Source organism: Aquila chrysaetos, chromosome 5 (genome assembly GCF_900496995.4).
Source record: "Aquila chrysaetos chrysaetos chromosome 5, bAquChr1.4, whole genome shotgun sequence".
In the NCBI taxonomy this organism is placed as follows: domain Eukaryota; kingdom Metazoa; phylum Chordata; class Aves; order Accipitriformes; family Accipitridae; genus Aquila; species Aquila chrysaetos.
The window spans coordinates 12019078-12038455 of NC_044008.1; the positions used below are offsets into that span (position 1 = coordinate 12019078).

General features: G+C 38.1%; 1 protein-coding gene across 2 annotated transcripts in view; it reads left to right on the forward strand.

Moving 5' to 3' along the window:
- The window catches only part of SEMA3C (semaphorin 3C), a 123573-nt gene that overhangs the window by 81740 nt on the left and 22455 nt on the right, over positions 1–19378 (forward strand). For both annotated transcript variants that reach the window (XM_030015335.2, XM_030015336.2), the window contains exons 7-12: positions 2750–2869; positions 4764–4906; positions 6882–6996; positions 9170–9239; positions 12020–12164; positions 17040–17262. In XM_030015335.2, coding sequence (XP_029871195.1) covers positions 2750–2869; positions 4764–4906; positions 6882–6996; positions 9170–9239; positions 12020–12164; positions 17040–17262 — 816 coding nt within the window. The remainder of the gene's footprint in view (positions 1–2749; positions 2870–4763; positions 4907–6881; positions 6997–9169; positions 9240–12019; positions 12165–17039; positions 17263–19378) is intronic.

The following is a 19378-nucleotide window of genomic DNA, read 5'->3' on the forward strand; positions in this document are numbered from 1 at the left end:
TAACTTCATTCACAAATGTATGAACTGAAGCGATAAAGTTGCTTCAGTTGAAGTTAGAAGACAGGTAAATGCTACCTAGATACCTCTCTGAACCTTGGCTGCACTTATATCTTTATTTCATCAGTGATCTATGGTCAGTGTTTACAGACACTCACTGTGTAAAGAAAATGTTTGTTCAAAGTCAGTGATGGATTAATCCACTGCTACTCATTGCTGTTCTGGTATGATTAAGTGAATCACCTGTCATTAAATAATAAAGTTTCCTTTCCTTGTTCCTTCTGGATTTTTTTGAAACACCATTAAAGTACATTGCTTCTGAATTACTGTATATACAGTAAGCTGATTTTTTTCTACAACAGATCTATGGCAGCTTTGTTCATCTTAGTAGACTTTGTTATCTTCCTTGATCTCTCAGTTATGTGACTGAAGAGACCTTCCCTAGTGTTTGACTTATCTTTCATGACATAATTCATCTACAAAGTTTAAATTCTTCCACAAAGGTCACATTCTTTTTCAAGAGTCCCACAGATTGGGTTTTATACTTTCTCCCTGTTACTACAAAGTCCAGTCACTTCAAAAACATTAAGCTTGAATGAATTTAACCTCAATACCCATGCCGGAAAAGGGAAGATTTTGTAAGTCACAGCTTGAGTTATAATGAGGGGACCGAGGCCATGTACTGGACTCTCCTTTGAGCATTCTTCTGCAGGAGGAATTCCTTCCCCTCGCTTCAGAAGATGGGGAAATACTGCCAGACCGGCTAACTCTTCCACAACAAAAGAACCATTTTTAAATATAGATGCAATTTCTTGACAATTTTGGGCATCAGCAGCCTAGAATACAGCAGGAAAGCTGATTCACCCTTCAGAGGAAAGTGATGCTATAAAAACAAATTTGAACTTGGTACAATTTGCCATTGTACAAAAACAGTTTTGCATCAAAGCAATGAAAAATGTGCTTTGAAGAAGCTTGGCATAACTAATGTGCAGGATGCATGTCTCTCTCCCCACCAAGACTCGGAGATATTTATAAAAGCAGACATACCTCATCAATTCAGTAATTCCCCCCAGTAACAAAGAGAAGTAGTGTGAACTAGTTGTGCTGTGCAAACCAAGTGCTGTGTGGAATTTAAGAATTTAACCAAAAGGAAGTGGAGCTGACGGATATCATCTGATACATGATTAGCAAGCAGACACTAGGAATGCTTAAGACATAACTAATAGCATTGATATGTAATAGGATTAAAATTACATAGTGTAGTACTATTGTTAAAGTGTGTGCGTATGTGTATATGCATAGGGCCGTATATAACGTTTAGTGAGAACCATAAGCCTGATCTCTTTCAGCCAATTTATTTCATAATAAGAATAAAGCTCTGGTGGATTGAGGCAATGAGACAAATAAATAAAATCAGTTCTAAACCAGTACAGATCTAGCATCATTCTGTCAATACATGCTCAGGAAGTAAATGCTTCCCAAACATGCAATGAGTGCATTGTTTAAGTCCCCTGTGTATGAATCTTGTCATCACTGGGAGAGATGAGAGCAGAAGAGTGCTGCTGGCTGCTCTGCAGGGGTTCAGTTCAGGCTGTAGTCAGCAACAGAAAAACAAAATCTCCAGAGTTTTAATTCTCTCATGAGCCAATAGTCTTCCATATTGATGCACACACACAGACACACACTCACACACACACACAGAGCATAAAAATAGCCTCAAGCGCTTCTGAACCTGTGACTCTTGCCAGCTTGACCACACTCTCTGGGTAGTCCAGGAATTCAGACAAAAACATCAATCAAAGGACCCAGCTGTACTGGAATGTATTCAGCCACCACTCCCACTATGAGAGTTAGAGTTTATTTTAGCTACTGTTTTCTACTCTGGGGTTTCATTGCCATTAGTTAGTGGAAATTGCTTGGTTATTCATGGAGTAGAAAATGATAGTATGTGTAATTAGAATTATAATTATATATACGTATATTTATGCACACACACAGACTCACACAAACACAGATATACATCCTGACTGATGGACTGAATTTTCAGCCCTGTGCAGGGAGCAGAAGTTCATGGTTCTGTTAATGTAAGAGTTGCATGTCTCATTCTGTTCAAGCATAATGACTCTATACTTAGAATCAAGTACATAAAAGGGGACATTTGTTGCTCCGTATTACTCTGCGTAAAGTTCAATAATATGATTGTCTGGCCTCTGCAATACTGAAGTCAGCTTGAGGCTGCCTGGGGCAGCCTTGACAATACTGTTGGTAAAAATTGGCACTGATCCATTGACTGCAATAGATGTTGTGCCAGTTTACACCAGCAATAAATTCAGCCCAGTCATTTTGTCTTCTCCCATAACAAAAAAAAGCTTTTTGAAGTATGTACTTAAAAAAATTGAATGTGATTCTTTTTGATAACACTAGCCTGATTTTCCAGTGATCCTTAGCAGTGAAAGTTGAGCACTAAACTCCATATCAAAGAAAGGTTCACCACATATGCAGTTCTCTGTTGCATTTAATTATGCAGTTCCTTAAAATCTTTAAGAAAAATCTGATGATTCTTGTGCATTCTAGATTGTGTCTTCATAAATCAGAGGGAAACCCCATTCCCATGACCCAATACTTGTCTGTATAGACTTCTGTGTAAATAAAGAGCTGACGAGTTTAAAGTAAAAATAGATCAGTAAATACGGATTTCCCAAAAGCCATAACAATGCTTTTGCTTTTTCCCCTCCGTTTCAATTCTTTGCAGATGAAGAACTTTTTTCGGGAATGTATATTGATTTCATGGGGACGGATGCAGCCATTTTTCGGAGTCTGACCAGGAGGAATGCAGTGCGAACCGACCAGCACAACTCCAAGTGGCTGAGTGGTGAGATGCCATTGTTTTACCAGAGCTTTTAATGGGTTTCACAGAGATTCTGCTTTGTTTTGTTTAAAATAAAAAGCTTGTCTTCTAAAGAGCTTTTCTCTGAATTTAATTTATGAAGGTGAACCATGAAGAAATGTGTGTAAATACATATTGTAGAGCATGCACAGATGTAAAGGGTTCACTGCACTGCATGAGCCAACCTCTTAGGCCACCCCACCTGATGGCCTTTCTTGCACTAAGACTAAACCAAACTGTTCAAGGGAAAGTGTATGAAAGCAAATGCCTTTCAAATGGCCAAGTGATCAGTCTGACTTCTAGGGCAGTGCCTTTTCCACCCTTACTGCATCAGACATTGCCTTTAATTAGAGTGCTTGATTCTAAGATTTTTCTAATGAATTGCCAACTTCAGTTAATTCAGGCTGATCCACCTCTGTACAGAAGACTCACCACCACTTGCATTCAAAATGTGTGCAGAATAGAGTCCCATTATTGCCATTTATTTCAGTGGTAAGAAATTGATTGTCAAAACACAGTAGGAAAACTAATTTCTGAGTGCAAGTGCTTAACTCTTGGCTTCACTGAAATCAATGTGAAAATTCTCCCTGACTTTACTGACTCCTTCCAACTGAACTATTTTGAATTAAAATCTCCAAGCAAAGATAGATGTCAAAGGTTATAGAGCAACTAACATAGCAGTTCCAATTTAAAAAAGCCTTCAGGTATGTTGAAGTAAAGTTCCTGTGTTTTTGTCTTGACTATTTTTAGGGTGACTCTTGTTATTCCTGTGTGGCTGTGACTACAGTGAAATCACAGGACTGCAATCAGAATAAATTCAATTCACTATGAACGGGAAACTATGTCTGCTTTCTAAATTTTTCTTCTGTTTGCTATACATTCTTACACTTATCTGAACACCCTGAAGTGTGCACCCTATAATGAATTAGGGAAAAAGAACCATTAAAATGCCTAATTTCCGGAAAGTCTACCTGTTACATATGCTCAGAACAGGTTCTTGACAATCACAATTTATTTCTATGTTCTTTTAGAGCCAGAGTCATGACAGTTGTTGTATTAATTGAGAATGGGCTCATGTGAATAGAAAAATGCTGCAGTGTAAAGTGAGTTTTCTGTCAGACATCCAACCTCTGTATTGGGTTGTTTCAAGTTTTGTGCTGGATTTCAACCGATCAAGCAATCTTGCATGATCATTGAAAAGAAATAACCTTCATACAGAAAGAGGGTCTGCTTCTTCCTTCAGACAAAGGAGAAGGTCTTCTGAGGGCTCCTCCACTGTCCATTATAAGCTTGCTGTTAAGGAAATAAATTATTTTGCTCTCTCACTAGTGGTCCTTTGCAGTGTTTTGTATGTACACTCGGTTATGTATATCAACCTCAGATATGAAGTCAAAAGCTGTTCAAGCATTTGCGTACCCTGCTTTCCTTTTCTGTGTTCTACGAGTTATCTTCCTCTCTTATTTATGTACCTTATTTGTTCTTTTCCTAATGAGTCTTTCAACTGCTTACTTTTATGGTTTGCCTCAACAAGTCTTTCCTTAAGTGCCCCTGATAACACACTGATTCTTCCCTCTTCTTCCTCCGAGTCTTTGAATCTCTGCAGTAATCTAATACTACTGCTTCTGCATTTGAATTGCTTTTCTGAAAATCTGCTGTGCAATAAAATGCGAGGACGCAGAAACTTAAGTCTGCCAGCAAGAAGCCTTTACCTGGTGATATCTGGTACACACAGACATGAGTCTAGAGCATATAGCTTAACCTGCCACAGCAGTACATAGCAGCATATGCATTATATAGCAGTTGGTAACTGTCAAATCATTAATTGCTTATACTGATACATCTTTTGGTTTCATCTTTTTGGTATACTGTTTCATTTCAGAGCCTATTTTTGTGGATGCTCATGTTATCCCAGATGGCACTGACCCCAATGATGCCAAAATCTACTTCTTCTTCAAAGAGAGACTCACAGACAACAGTGGCAGCACAAAGCAAATTCATTCAATGATTGCAAGAATATGCCCAGTAAGAACTATTTTGTTTGCCAGGTTGTTGGGACAAGCTGCTGGTGTGACATGATAAGCTAAAAGACTAAATAATTGAAAAGCCTTTGATCTATATTCGAAACAAATTTCCTGTTTCAGCTTCCACGTTCATAATTAAGAAGACCTGTTACTGAACACACAGCTAGGGTCTGAACATGTTATGTATCTCTGGCTATACCTATAATGATGGAAATGTAGAGTGTATTTCTCTGACTGAGTCAGAATAGTTACCTGTGTTGCATTTCCAAACTTGCTGTCCTTTGCACAAATAAGGTACATTCTTTGGTTAGAAATACTGAATTATAAGACAGTGAAGTCTTTCACACAGACACCCCCCCCCCAAAATCTTTGAAACACATTGGAAATAACAGAGCCAAGCTTTTAAATGGGTTGATTTAACTTTCAAATATTGTTTTCATTTTTACAGTATCTGTCCTTTCTGAGTTCTTGCATTGATGTATGTGTGAGTCTAACTTTAAAATCGTGCACAGGAAAATTAAATTCAGGAGTTATGGCTACTCCTGTGCAGTAATTAATTTACGATCACAGCACTCCTCATTGTCTCTATTTCCTTTTTCATATCTGTAATCAACTGTAGATGAAAAATTATTGAAGCAGCTATTAATATCTCTGGTGAAATGGATTTTTTTTAATGAGAGAAAAATTATAAATGCATAATTATTGCTAGCCTTTTCATTCCTTCTTTTGGAAAGGCTCAGGAAGATAATTGTGAGCGTTTGTGTATTCCCTGTCTTTAATCTGGGTCTTCTTTAGAATTTGGTGCTTTGTGATGTTGTTGTGCATGGGTGTGGGATGTGTTAGGATTGTGTTAAATTCCTTCTCTGGCGATATGATAAGGCATATGATCGCTTTTATGATAACTGATTTCTATATTTTTGTGAGGGTGCCCAAAGGCCTTTTTGGATATTTTGCAAGAAGACTTTTCACAGTAACAATTATAGCTGTATTTGTTATTGTTACTGTTATAATGAAGCCCAGATGATTTCTGAAAGGCCTCAGCCTGTTTAGACTTACACTGAAGTCAGTGGCAGAATCCCAAAGCCAATGAAAATAAATCTGAGCCATTCATATTTGTATACTTGTATACTGTCATATTCATGTATCAACACCTTTGAGACTGGCCAAATATATTAGTACGATGGTGCCAAGAAAGACCCCCCCAAAAGACCCCTTATGGGTCACCCAAAAAGTGGGATTACCAGCTCCAGGAGCACCAGTGAAACACGCACAGCATTTCATCGAAATCACATTTGCCTAGCTTCTACATTTCCTTTTTCCCTTTCCTTGGGTGCCACTGTGCTATGCAGTTTGGAAGGTACTGCTCTTAGATAAGGCATTCGCCAGCAGAGCAAGGCAGGAGCTATCACCTCTGTGCTGCTCCATCTGGTTTAGCAGTTACGGTTTCCACCTTGCACCAGAGAGAGATGGAAAGATCTCGAGCCAGCCGTGACCAAGCCAGCTCTGGACCACGCTAGCAGGACTTGCAACAGCACGAAACTAGCTTGACCCACGCTACTACATCAGGTGCAGCTATACTGCTGTCAGGACTAGAAGAAACATCCCTCCATAGGACTATTAGACCTTTTAGAGATAGCGTGGACTTCTCCGCTCTGGGTGTCAGTGAGTGATACAGACCTCCACAGTCCTTCCCAACCATACCTACCCACACTGCTGCTGCACAAAATCTACTGCCCGACCCTCCCAAGCCTGCTAGCCCAGCACAGAAAGTCTGCTCAGAAAACTAGTTCTTGTTTTTCCTCTATCTGGAGCGTTTAGGTGAGGGGATTTTGTTTAGGCCTCTCTAATTGTTATATTGAATTTACCAGCATAATTGTCTAGATGATGAGTGAAATTAACCTGAGGGAAATGTGGGAAAGCCCAGTAAAAGGTTAGCTGTGCTGTATTTTTTTTCTGAAAATAATATTCCTTTCCAGAATGACACAGGTGGTCAGCGTAGTCTCGTCAACAAGTGGACAACATTCCTGAAAGCAAGACTTGTGTGCTCAGTAATGGATGAAGATGGAACAGAAACGTACTTTGATGAATTAGGTATGGCAAAAAAATCCCTTAAAAGTTTTATCTAAATCTTGCACCCTGTGCATATTTAATTACTGATGTTCATACAGGCCCTTATTCAAGTTGTTGACAGTGAAATCTTGGCTCTGTAGAAATTTGTGACAAAATTCCCCTTGCAGTTTTATGACAGGAAATGAAAAAATTCTTCATAAATTTCTCTGGGTAATTATCATTATCTTTGAAATAAAGGTAATTAATCTTGACTATGTAAAGGAATTATATATGTAAAGAGTTAATATTTGGAAGGGAACATGTAAGTGAGTCTACTGTTATTTTGCTGCTAGTTAGGATTATGGTAGAGATTTTTTAACATACATTTCTTTGAAACTGTTTCTTACACCGCTGTGTAACACACACCTTTCCACAATACAGTTTTTCTTTTTTGATCACTAGGTAGAGGCCTCAGTTTGATAGTTCAAGATAATACCAATAAATCCTGTTACTGGCACCGATAATACTATAAATAAATATAATTTCTCAGGATTCCTCCAGGCACTTAGATTTTCAGTTCAACATATGAAACACTGCAAATATTTGGTGAATAATCTATATAGTAGTCACAAGAGGTTTCCTTTCATTAAGTAATTAATAGATGCATATCTTGATACTTAAGTGCCAAACAACATTATCAGACAGTTTCAAATTCTGTATTGTCCCCAGCTGTGATGTACAAAGTCATAGTTCTAAATTCAGGTATTGGAAGATTTGGTATGTGTATTAGTATAAATGTAAATAGAAATATAAATATAAATATTATAAATAATATAAATAACTAATGGGCCCCACACTGGGGCTGCATCTGATTCTGACCTTCTCTCCATTGTAATCTCTCTCTTTTTTCTCTGTCATTATTCCTGATTCTCAACATAGGAAATGGGGTTTGGAATCTTTTTGACCTGATATCTTTATGACTATTTGGTGTACTTGCTTTGGTTCAAGGTTTCGATGGAACCTGATGGGCCTAGGAGCAGATCCTAACTTGCTGTAGCTCAGAATGTGCAAGGTGCTTGGAGGACTGACTTTCAGAAGTTCCCAGCGCCTCTTAGCACTGCCACAGCAACTTATCTTTCAGAACTGTGATTTACCAGCCCATCCTCTTCAGCAAAGCAGTAGGATAACTGCTTTTAGTTTTCCGTATGACAAAATGTAGGAGAATAGGAGACAATGTTCTCAGCCTGGGCTCCCAGCACAATCCTCTAGCAAAGAGGAGGAATAGAGCCACAGCTGGAAATGCAGAAAAATGGGAAAGAGCAAGCACATGCTTCTGTTTTCATGTATAATGCAGAAGAGTGTAACACTTCCAGTTCTGCATGATGAAGTCTTTTGCTTTTGGCATATTTAAAAGAATATTTAAAAAATTCAGAGGGTTAAATGAAGTAGCCATATAAATGAATGGAAAGCTAAAGAACATATTCTATGATAAAAAGCTCAAACAGTTCAGTCTTTTTGTGTGTTGTAAAATAAGTTTAAGAGGTAGCTTCATTATAGTTATTAAAAACATTTGTAAGGAGAAGCTGTCAGAGATTGAAGTATTTTTCACTGAAGTGTAAAAAAAACCAGCAGATCAGAGGTAACAGTGGGCAAATTCAGGTCAGTGAGCAGGTACAGTTTTGCATAGTGCAGTCAACAAACCCCTACACAACGGGAGCTGGGAGGTTTACATCTCTCAGTGTCGTCACTGGAAAGCTCTGTGTCATTCATGTCATGTAGAAAATGAGCTACTAAGGGCATCTAGAGCGTGTACTGTACGACAAAACACCTAATTGTCCTGCTTTGGATTACATCCGTCTATGGGAACTCTTTGTCTTTGACCTACTACAACTTAAAGGTTTGCCTACTGTTAAACAACCTCCTGAAACAAGACCCAGCTGAAAGAAACGTGTGACATGGATCCTGAACATATTTGAAAAACTTTGCCTTCTGTCTTCATAATGCTAGATGGTGTGGAGCTAATTTCCAAATCTGTTTCTGAATGTCCAAATGCTAGATTTATGCATACGGTCCATTCATATGATGTCTGCTTTTTCCCATTCAAGACTGAGACAAAACTACTGTTGACTTCAGCAGGAATGAAGTCATAAATTAAACTGGAAAATAAAGTTTTTATTAGTATTCAAAATACTTTTTTTTCTTTTCTTTCTTACAGAGGATGTGTTTCTTTTAGAGACAGATAACCCCAGAACAACACTTGTGTATGGAATTTTTACAACATCAAGGTAAATGGGGAGATTTGAAAAAAGTTACCTTTCCGATCTGCCCAATTTTCTATATGAAAAATGAAAGTGATGGTTTGTGGTCAAGGCTGTTCTGTGCAATTTTGTTTATCTGCTGTGGCCATCGTTTGCAGGAGTGACAGTCTCGGTATCATTCCTGGTGGTATCCATGTTAGAGCTATGCTGCTTGGAGCAAGCTGCTCCCTGACATGCTGTCAGCTGGCACTGGGAAAACATTTCTGTGGAGGGCCACTTGTTCAGCAGCAGAAAGCTAAATGACTTCAATGCAGCAAACTCATGTGGCATCTGAGAGCACTTAACACCTCCTGAAGGACATCCAGCACCCTGAAGGATCAAACCGGGAATTCTTACATGAATTCATACAAATCATTTCCAGGCTCTCAGCTGGCAGATGATCGCACAGATGGCAAATAACCCATGTCGGCTTCAGCTGGCTACGAAAAGACAAGCTTATGTGGCATTTGATCACCTCCTTGCAGCCTTAAGCTCCTCATTATCAGTCGGTAGTACTCACTTACTGTCCAGTTTAGAAAGCAGTCAGTGAGCTCCCAAGGGCCGTGGAAGTACTACATATGGCTTACTATGCTGAAACTCTCCACAAAGATAGACTGACAGGTGGACCAACAGATTCTGCCATCTCTACCTTTATTTTTTTCACTTTTCTCTTGCCCTTGCCACATAGTAGTAGTATACAGAGTAGAAATAGTTACTGCTTACTGATTTCTGATATACTGTCCTGTCTTATTTAGATGTTATTACTTACCCTCAAAGAGGTTTTCTGCTTTTATTAAAATTTCATTTAAATTATTTGATCAAATTAGAAAATTATTTAATTTATTACTAATAATTCATTTAATGGCAGTTTCTGGTAGAAGAATCCTTGCATGAAAAAATATTTTTTCCTGATACACTTTTCTGTGTTTTTCCATGCAGATCCTGGGATCTGCTTTCTCAAATATGTGAATCAGCCAGGAAAATATGATTTTAGTCTATTTAATTGTGAAAAAAAGAATCCCATAACTTGTAAACAGCTGGTGCTGTCTACATTTTATGATTCCTACTGCACAGAAAGAGAAAATGCTGAGGTTATGTTTAGCAGTAAAACCACACTTATGATTAGGTTGTGGATGCAACATGCCTGAACTGGAAACACTTTTACCTAATTCTCCTGGTATTCCTGCAGTGGAAATGAGGTTTGAATCACAGACCCATATAAGGTGACAACAAAGAGAAAACTTCACTTTTTCCTGGCTCTTCAGCTGTTTTCTCTCTCTATTGAAGTATTTACACTCACGCATTTCTGTTATCGTCAACCACATGGTCTATGCTTTCTTCCTCTTTGCTCAACTATAAATTGAATGTGTCACCTAGTTAAATACAGCAATCATAAGGATTTTTGCTCCTTAACAGTTCCCTTATCTTCACCTCTGTAGACCTCCAACTCATCACAGTAGCAAGAGAGAAACATCCCAGCAAATAACTACTAGTATTTTTAACTAAACCATACAGAGGGAAACCAAGTAATATTGAAGAAAATTATTTTAGTGGCATAATCTGCTATAAATCTAACATAAAACATCTGGAAAAAACAAAATACATTTCTTAAAACCTATTAATACCTACTAAAATTTCCACAAATACCATGATCCATCTAAAAGGTTCCTCCTACTGATATATCCATATATAGCTGAGAGCAATGTGGATTGCACTTTCCTTCTTTAGACACTATGTGTAATGTTTTCAGGTTTTTTCTGGAGTGTTTTTTTTATTTTTCAATTGAAGACAGAGAGTTACTTGGATTATCTTCATCCTACAGTTAACATCAGGCAGATTTTAGACTGTCTGGAGTTTCCACTTTGTTAAGATAAATATCTCAAGCCTTACATGCTTTGAGAGAAAAAAAGGAGTTAATTCACTGCATTCAGCCTTAGCATCACTCTGGAAATTATTTCCCTACTGCCCTTCATCATCACAGGGTGATGGAGGCCATTCAGGGCTTGTGCTCTCTGAGACCATCTGCGACCATTGCTGAACCCAGAGCGGTGGAAAAACCATGCCCTTCTCATAGGTGACCCCCCCCGGGTTCTCCTCAGGAAGCATCAGACTTCAACCTCTTGAAGGGGTCTTTGTAAGACCAGTTTTGTGGGTGGATTTGAGGACTGTATAGGAGTAATTCCTTTACAGCCACAACCTGTCCCCATTTTGCTTAGAAAAGCTGGCAACTGATTGTAATAATCTAACCAATTGTAATTGCACTGGATGTTTTGATTAATTTTTTACCCATGTATTTTAGGAGGCTCATGGAGGTCTTGTGGTTAATATACTGGTAGGGAGTTCTGAAAACCTGTGCTGAGCTTGGCAGTACAACGTTTATGAAACTCTTGTCTCACTGGAGTCAGCAATATTTTTGCCATTGATTTAACTGGGACCAGATTATATATCTTTTATATTCAACACTAGGAAATTTTCTTATAAAAATATATTTTAAATATAAATAAAATATATTTATAAAATAAGTAGGGTAGTACCTTCCTCCCTCTTTTTTTGGTTCACTGTTCAAAGAGTTGCTGGGTCTTAAGGAGTAATGGTGTATATTGAAAAGCTAGATTAGTTGATGTATTAAATCCATGCTACTTAAGCATTAAACTGTATTAAATATATTATTTTAGAGGTATCCTTTGTCATTGGACCATGCAAAATGATGGAAAAGCTATACAGAAGTTGGTAGATTGCAATACTAACTTTTTCCTACTGTCTTCCAGCTCCATATTTAAAGGCTCAGCTGTGTGTGTGTATCATCTATCTGACATCCAGACCGTGTTCAATGGGCCATTTGCACACAAGGAGGGCCCAAACCACCAGCTGATTCCATATCAGGGCAGAATTCCATACCCACGACCTGGCACTGTAAGTACAAAGATGTTTATGCAGGCTTGCCAACTACTTGTCTATGTTTAATACATAAATAAATATTATTTATTCCAAGAGAATGGACTATGTGGGACTATGACACTTGGTTACACTTCAGAACAATTTTATTTGCTTCTCAGCTTGCCATACAAATCATGTAGTATCTGGAAATCTTCTAGAAAGAATTGAAAGTCATGCAAAATGTTGAACACTCTTGTTCTTTCTGCTGAAAAGGTGTTAAGAATTATTTCACTAGATGACAGTCATCTTGTTTACATGTACATTTACAATTTGTGTGTACAATTGAGCGGAAGATAGCTAAATAAAAAGCATACAAAGACAGCATTGTGAGTGTGTTCTACAGTCTGGATCCAAACGTATGTAAGTTTGTCTTCAGTCTGCATGAATTTTCCATAGTACTCTAAAGTTTTGCAGCTCCACTGGGATGCTTGGGAGATGTAGTAGAGAACCAGGCACCTGGGACTTGTCATTTGACTAGGTCTAATACGCTGTCGTGTACTGAATCTTAGAAGAGAGACCTATAAATAGATGAGTTTTCATGCCGATCAGTTTATCGTAGTAGTCCTTCTTGATAAGAATGCTTTTTGTATGCCTTGAAAATTTTTCAGCACTTTCTTTCACTGAATCAGGGGCAGTAATAATCTTCCAATTAATTCTGTACACCATTAGAGCTAGCTCTGTTTCCAAGTTTTACAAAAATGTCTCATAAAAGGTTTTAAACAAAATTGTTTGGTTTTTTTTCTTTTCACCTTTATGGTGTAGAAAAATTGCTGTTGATGCACTTTTGTCTTTATTTACTTATTTGCACTATTCTTAATTTAGATATAGCAAAAGTATGAAGTCTAATATTTCCAGCTTTAATGAAGAATGTTTGAACTTTCTCTAGAATCTTCTCTAAATCCATATTTGCTAAATGAAGTATGGTAGTGTGGACTTTTGTTGACTCCTATGAAGTCTTCTTACAATTTCTTAAGTATCAGAATTAAATAAGTATGCACAGAATCATAAATCATCTCTCAGCGATGTAGTTATAATTTTTTTTTTAGATGAACACTTTGTTGCTTTTCCATTTATCACAGGAAATCAATTTTTATTTTAATTTTGCAAGTCACTGCAAGAACCTTTAACCATATCACTATTTCATTCATATTCATCTTTGTGCTGTAGATCTTGTTCTTTCTCTCTCTCTCTTTTTCTCTCATACACTAATGCTCAGATACATGGAATAGCTCTCCCTGTTCACACAATTCTCCATGACATTTTAGTGCAGTTATTACTGGCTATAAGATTTAGGACTTTATGTTCCCAGATCTCTAGAATTAGCTAATCAATACCTGATATTCCACTAAGGTCCAATGCTAGCATTATTCTTTGCAATTAATTCATACCGCTGTAATCTTATGAGTTCACTGAGACTTTAAGCTTAAACTTTACCAAAAAAAGAAGAAATGCCCCATTTAAACAGGAAGTTTCACGCTCTTGTGATTAGTCACTTTTCAGAGTTTCTTACTGCTTCAGAATATTGTATTTGTATGTGTTTCCTCAACCACTGCCATGTTATTCTTGGTTCGCCTCATGGAGGTTTATGAGGTATTCCACATGGGCCTAAAGGAATTGGGCAGCACAATGTAAAGGGAAAAAGAAAATTCAGATTTGGATTTAACATGGTGCCAGAAATTATCTACATTTTTCAGATGTGCCGTTGAGCTCCGAATGTGAAGATAAATTCTTAGATCATAGCTCACACAAAAAATAAAGCCAAGAGAGATTCTTTTAAGATGATCATTGCTTGTTTTCTGATCACTGGCTTTTCTGTGCTTCCTCACAATTCAGCCACAACACGGTATTATAAAGGTGTATTTTCCAAGACGGGACTTTGCTTTTTTTTCAGTGTCAAAAAGTTCCACCTTTAAATGCATTCCACAAACTCTATTTTTCACTTATGACAAAGCATCTGTAAAAATCGGGACATGGGGATTTTTCTGCTGCTGAGAATTTGTGTTCAAAAGGTTAAATTTGAATAGCCATGCTTGCAGACTATGGGGCATGAGCCTCTTTCCTCTGGAACATAGGGGTTTCACAACTTCTGGGATGCTGGACTAGACAGGGATGCTTTTTTGTATGACATGGAAAATCCTACTTTACAGTTGCCTAAAGAGATATTCATAATAAACTTTTGGACAGAAATAAATGTTCATTGTGTCACAGCACATTGGATAAACAAAGAAAAGGCTTCAGTATAGCTTCAGCATGATTAAATAAAGCAATACGTTCATTTGGCCATAATTAACTCCGCAGTGTTTGGCTGCCCTTCACTAAATACCAATGGTTTCTTATTTCTCCACAAGCAAAACTTACTTATGGAAAAAGAAAGGAAAAAAAAAATTACATAATTGGCAGCTTGCTACTAAATTCAGTGAAGTTTAAGGATAGTTTCCATTTTTCAGAGTTTACAGAAATAGTTTTTATACCTACAGCATGTTGGAGAATATGCTGTAAATTAAAGAATTCTGTTTCTCTCTGCAATCTAGCTGCATGGTGATCAACTGTGAACATAAATATCATGTAGCCAAGTCCTTGAATGAGGTGTGAAGGATACACATTCAATCCCTCCAGGAAAGGGAGAGCTTATAGGGTTCTTCAGTAACATCTTTTGCTTCTCATTCATTTATACAGGGCATAGCAAAAGAATTAAATGACTAAAGATGTTTGTTGAGGCTTTCCTCAGAACAACGATATAATGTAAGTTTTTAGGGTCATACTGGGGTGAACCATAGCACAGACATTTTTGCAGGAAGTCACAGACAAAGGTCTTATAATTTCCAAGTCAAGAATGGAAGGATAGAAAGTATCAGAGAAAGTCTTTTCACTGAGCTATGCGGGACAGGAAAGTTTAATCTGAACTGCTCGTGAAACAGAATCCCTCTGGAGAGGAACTGGGGTCTGGCAGATCACTACCAAGTAGAATAATCTTGCTAATAGCCCACAAATTTATGAACACAGTTCTTTTTTCAGCATTTGTTGCTAATCATAGCAGATAGATCCATACATTTCCTGGAAGGCTGTGGATGGAAGTGCCACAGAGGGAAGGAGTAGAGCAAACAAGATAATAAGAAGTCAATTTTGCGAGCAATCTTGGAGGGCTAGCATGTAGTGTCATTTCTAGTGAGAACCAATCCAAACCTCCCAGGATAAATAAGAGTCCAGAAGAATCAATTGTCAAGGATGTCAGATGAGAAAAGAGACCCATATCTGAGCTGAGTTCCAGTTCTTCTTCCTGAAGGTAACTGATGCCAGAGCAGTTTCTTTTAAAGAAATCCTACCAGAGCTGTTCTACTTTGTCTAAATAATTAAATCCTAACTGAGCCAGAAGATGATCCTAGAGACTGGGATTAGGCCGCAGTCCCCTCTTTACTTGGTCCCTCGTATTGCCCGATGAATAGTTTATTAGGTGCATAAGGTGGAACAGCTTTCAGCAGCAAGGGTAGAACGGGCACTCCTGCCTGGTGGTTAGAGGGATCCCCTGGGAGGTGAAGACCCAGATTCTAACATTTGCTTGCATCAGGTAGGTTGGACGCATGACTCATATATCCCCAGCAAGTTTCCTAGTCTCTCAGAGTATGATTCATTTTATGTAATTTTAGCCATCTAAAAGCAGGGCATGTAGTCTGAATTACTGCCTACAGAGGAAACCTAGATGGCCAACTAAGAATAAATGCCTGACTTTGAGACAGTAGAAGTCAGGTGAGGTAAATCTCTCCCTAAGCTACTAGCTATTTTTGTGTCTGTGGTTTTGACCAGAAATTCCATCCTAGACATAAGAATGGTCCTCATCAAAATAAACAAGTTTCCATTAAATGCTTCGTATTGAACAAATCAACATTTTCTAACTGGAAAAATATTTGTTGAAACATTTCTGAACAGCTCCGATACTCTGAGGAGACTTCCACAGCTCAGAAATCTGGTAAGGGGGAAAATGAAAGCTCAGGAGCAGCAATAGGAAGTGAGGTAACAGTAGCTGAAAAAAAGTCATGTAAATTAACATAGGTACATCCAGAACATTGTACCAGTTACATAGCTCCCGAGTTCTTCCCACAGTCTTCTTTTAGTTTCTCTCTCAGTAAACACTTGAGTTTTCTAAGATTACTTGTATTTCCTCATGAGGTCCACAATGCCTGAGAGCTGATTATTGGGATGGTTCTTCATTACATTTAAAGAAGCATCCAGAGTATTCATGGACCTCTGTTACTTCTCAGGCATAGGGGAAAGTATAGACAAGATCTTGTGAATGGTCAATCTTTTCAGATAGAAATGAGTTGTCATGGGACCCCCTCATCAACTCCATATTACTGCTTTTTCAAATGAAAATGAGTCACAGGCCCTTTCACCATCTCATAATCAATGTAATGGCTGGAGGGATATTGAGCAAATTACAGTTCAGTATCAGATTTTACCTTTTGCCTTTGTACTAATTCTGTAACATATCAGCTGCAAAAGTTTGGTATCTTCCCATACCAATCGCTTGGATGTTTTTTTTTCAACAGGCAGTTTGGAAGCATAAAGAATGTGGAAATAGGTCCAGAAGTATGGATCTTTGCCATCAAGCTGGGTTTTGAAAGGGCAAAAATACATTTGTGTTTGCTTTATCGGAATTGATGGGAGTTCAAAGCGCAGCTATTCAAGCACTTCATTCCCATTACTGGAACATAATTACTTTCAGTCAGAGTCTGAAGCGCTCTTTTGGGAACTTACTTTGTCAACTATCTGTCAATATTTGTAAATGAGTTGGAGATGAAAACTCTTTGAAAGATGGCAAGTATTGTTAAGCATTACTGTCCATGTTTCTTACAGTGTCCAGGAGGAGCCTTCACACCTAATATGCGGACAACCAAAGAGTTTCCAGACGATGTTGTGACCTTCATCAGGAATCACCCTTTGATGTTTAATCCCATTTACCCAATACACAAGAGGCCATTAATCATCCGGATAGGAGCCGACTACAAGTATACAAAGATTGCTGTGGATCGAGTGAATGCTGCTGACGGAAGATATCACGTCTTGTTTCTTGGAACAGGTCAGACAAACTTAGCAACAGTCGTTTTCCCCCATTGCATTATAATTTGCAGTCAACCCCAATATGTACAACTTACAGCTTTCAGAAACATTTGTTTAAATGTATTTGCTATCTACAAAAATGTCTATAGAAATCCATACATTATGTTCTTTTTACTTTCTGCACATTTTTATGTTTACTATAGATGTTATTTATGTGCAAGAGATACAATGTATTGATAGGAATTTTATTTGAGACAGAAATCAACACTAGTGTATAACGTATTTGATCTAAATTATAATATTCTCTTGAAAATGGTTTGTCTGCAACAGGATTCCGCATTAGAATTTGATGCACTCTAACATGAGTAAAAATACCAAAATCTGGCTTTGTATTGTTTTGTATACTCACATCATCATTATTTACTATATGCTGTGTAAGCTACTTCTGAAGAAAAACACAAGCTGATCAGGATGTTACAAAGGCAGAAATAACAACTCCACAAAAAAAAAAAAAAGTAAAAATATGGAAGTACTTAGCAGAGAACAAGAAACAAATGGCTGGAGTCCTAGCAGTAGTGGACACAGAGAATTTGATCCAAGTATTCTGAAATAATTTCTGTCTAATATAACCTACATTTTGTTTTTAGTTACATCAGATTTGAATCTGGTGTTATGCTTCTGCAGTCTGCAGGGAACAGGTCAAGTGATTCTCATACTGATCAATTTTGATTTTTTAAAATATTCAGATATGAATCACACTCTTCTGATTGAAGCAGACAAGCGGAGTGGTACTCTGGCTAGACCCTAGGATTCATTCACGTCTGAAACTGCTGCTGGCTTAACAGGGCATTATAGAGTGATAGGCACAAAGGCTAATCTTTTTTACTACAGATGGTTTCAAGTAGAACAAAGGAAAAGAACTCCAGGAGAACAAATATATCTGTGAACATCAGAAAATAATTACAGAGATGGCTTGCATTGCTTTTATGGCTCACATATTATTGGGGTCCTGGTTGTTTTCTGCTTGTAGAATAACCGTGTCTGCCAACAAACTCACATGGGGCTGGGAATAACCTTCCTGTTATAATAGATTTAGGAAGCTGGTGCTAAAAAATCTCTCAGGAACGTCAGGCTTCTATAGGGGCAGGATTAAAAGAAACTCTCTTCACTCTTCTTAGAAAAACCTCCCCAACTATCAAAATCAGCAGGGTGCCTTGTGTACCAAAGGAGGCCAACTGCGTATGGTGCTGTATTAGCAGAAGCGTATCCAGCCAGCAGGTTGCTGGAAGGGATTCTTCGCCTGTATTTGACTCCTGTGAGGAGTACCATGTCCAGTTGTGGGCTCCCCAGTGCAAGGAAAACATTGACCTAATGGAACAAGATCAGTTGAAGGACTGTAGCATGTGATGTATGAGAAGAGGCTGAGACAATTGGGTTTATTCAGAGAAAGCTAAGGGGAGACCTTACTGCTGTTGACAACTACCTAATGGGAGGGTACAACTACCTAATGGGAAAAAACAGATCTGGACTCTTCTCTAGGTGCTCAGTGTCAGAGTGAGAAGGATTGCACACAAGTTGCAATGTTGGACATTGCAATTAGATATAAAGGAAAAGGTTTTCACTGTCAGCGTGATCAAACATTGGAACAAGGGCCCAGAGAGGCTGTGAATTCTCCTTCCTCAAAGACTCAAAGGATTCAAAACCCAACCTGCCACAGCCCTGAGCAACCTGCTCTAACTGACCCGCTTTGAATGGGGGACTGGACCAGATGACTTCTAGAGACCCTGTCCAGCCTAGAGGCTTCTGCGGCTCAGTGAAAGGAGACAGGAAAACAGAAACACTTCATTTGTGTTCTTGTGTCAAACCTTTGCCAGGTCACCGTCTACTGTACTGTGAATGCTTAGAATACTATAAGGCATAGTCAGGGTAGAAGAAGCTCTGGGTAATGAATTACATTAGGAATTTCATCAAGTTTTTTATCTGGGTATTTTTGTTTCCTTGTTTGGCAGTTGATAAGTGAGTTTTAAGGTGTTCTTGAAGATCACTTTGATCCTACTTGCAGAGTCATTAGAAACTACCAAATTAAGCTAATTAGGACAGTGCTTTCTTGAGGTGCGTTTCCCCCCGCCTCCCCT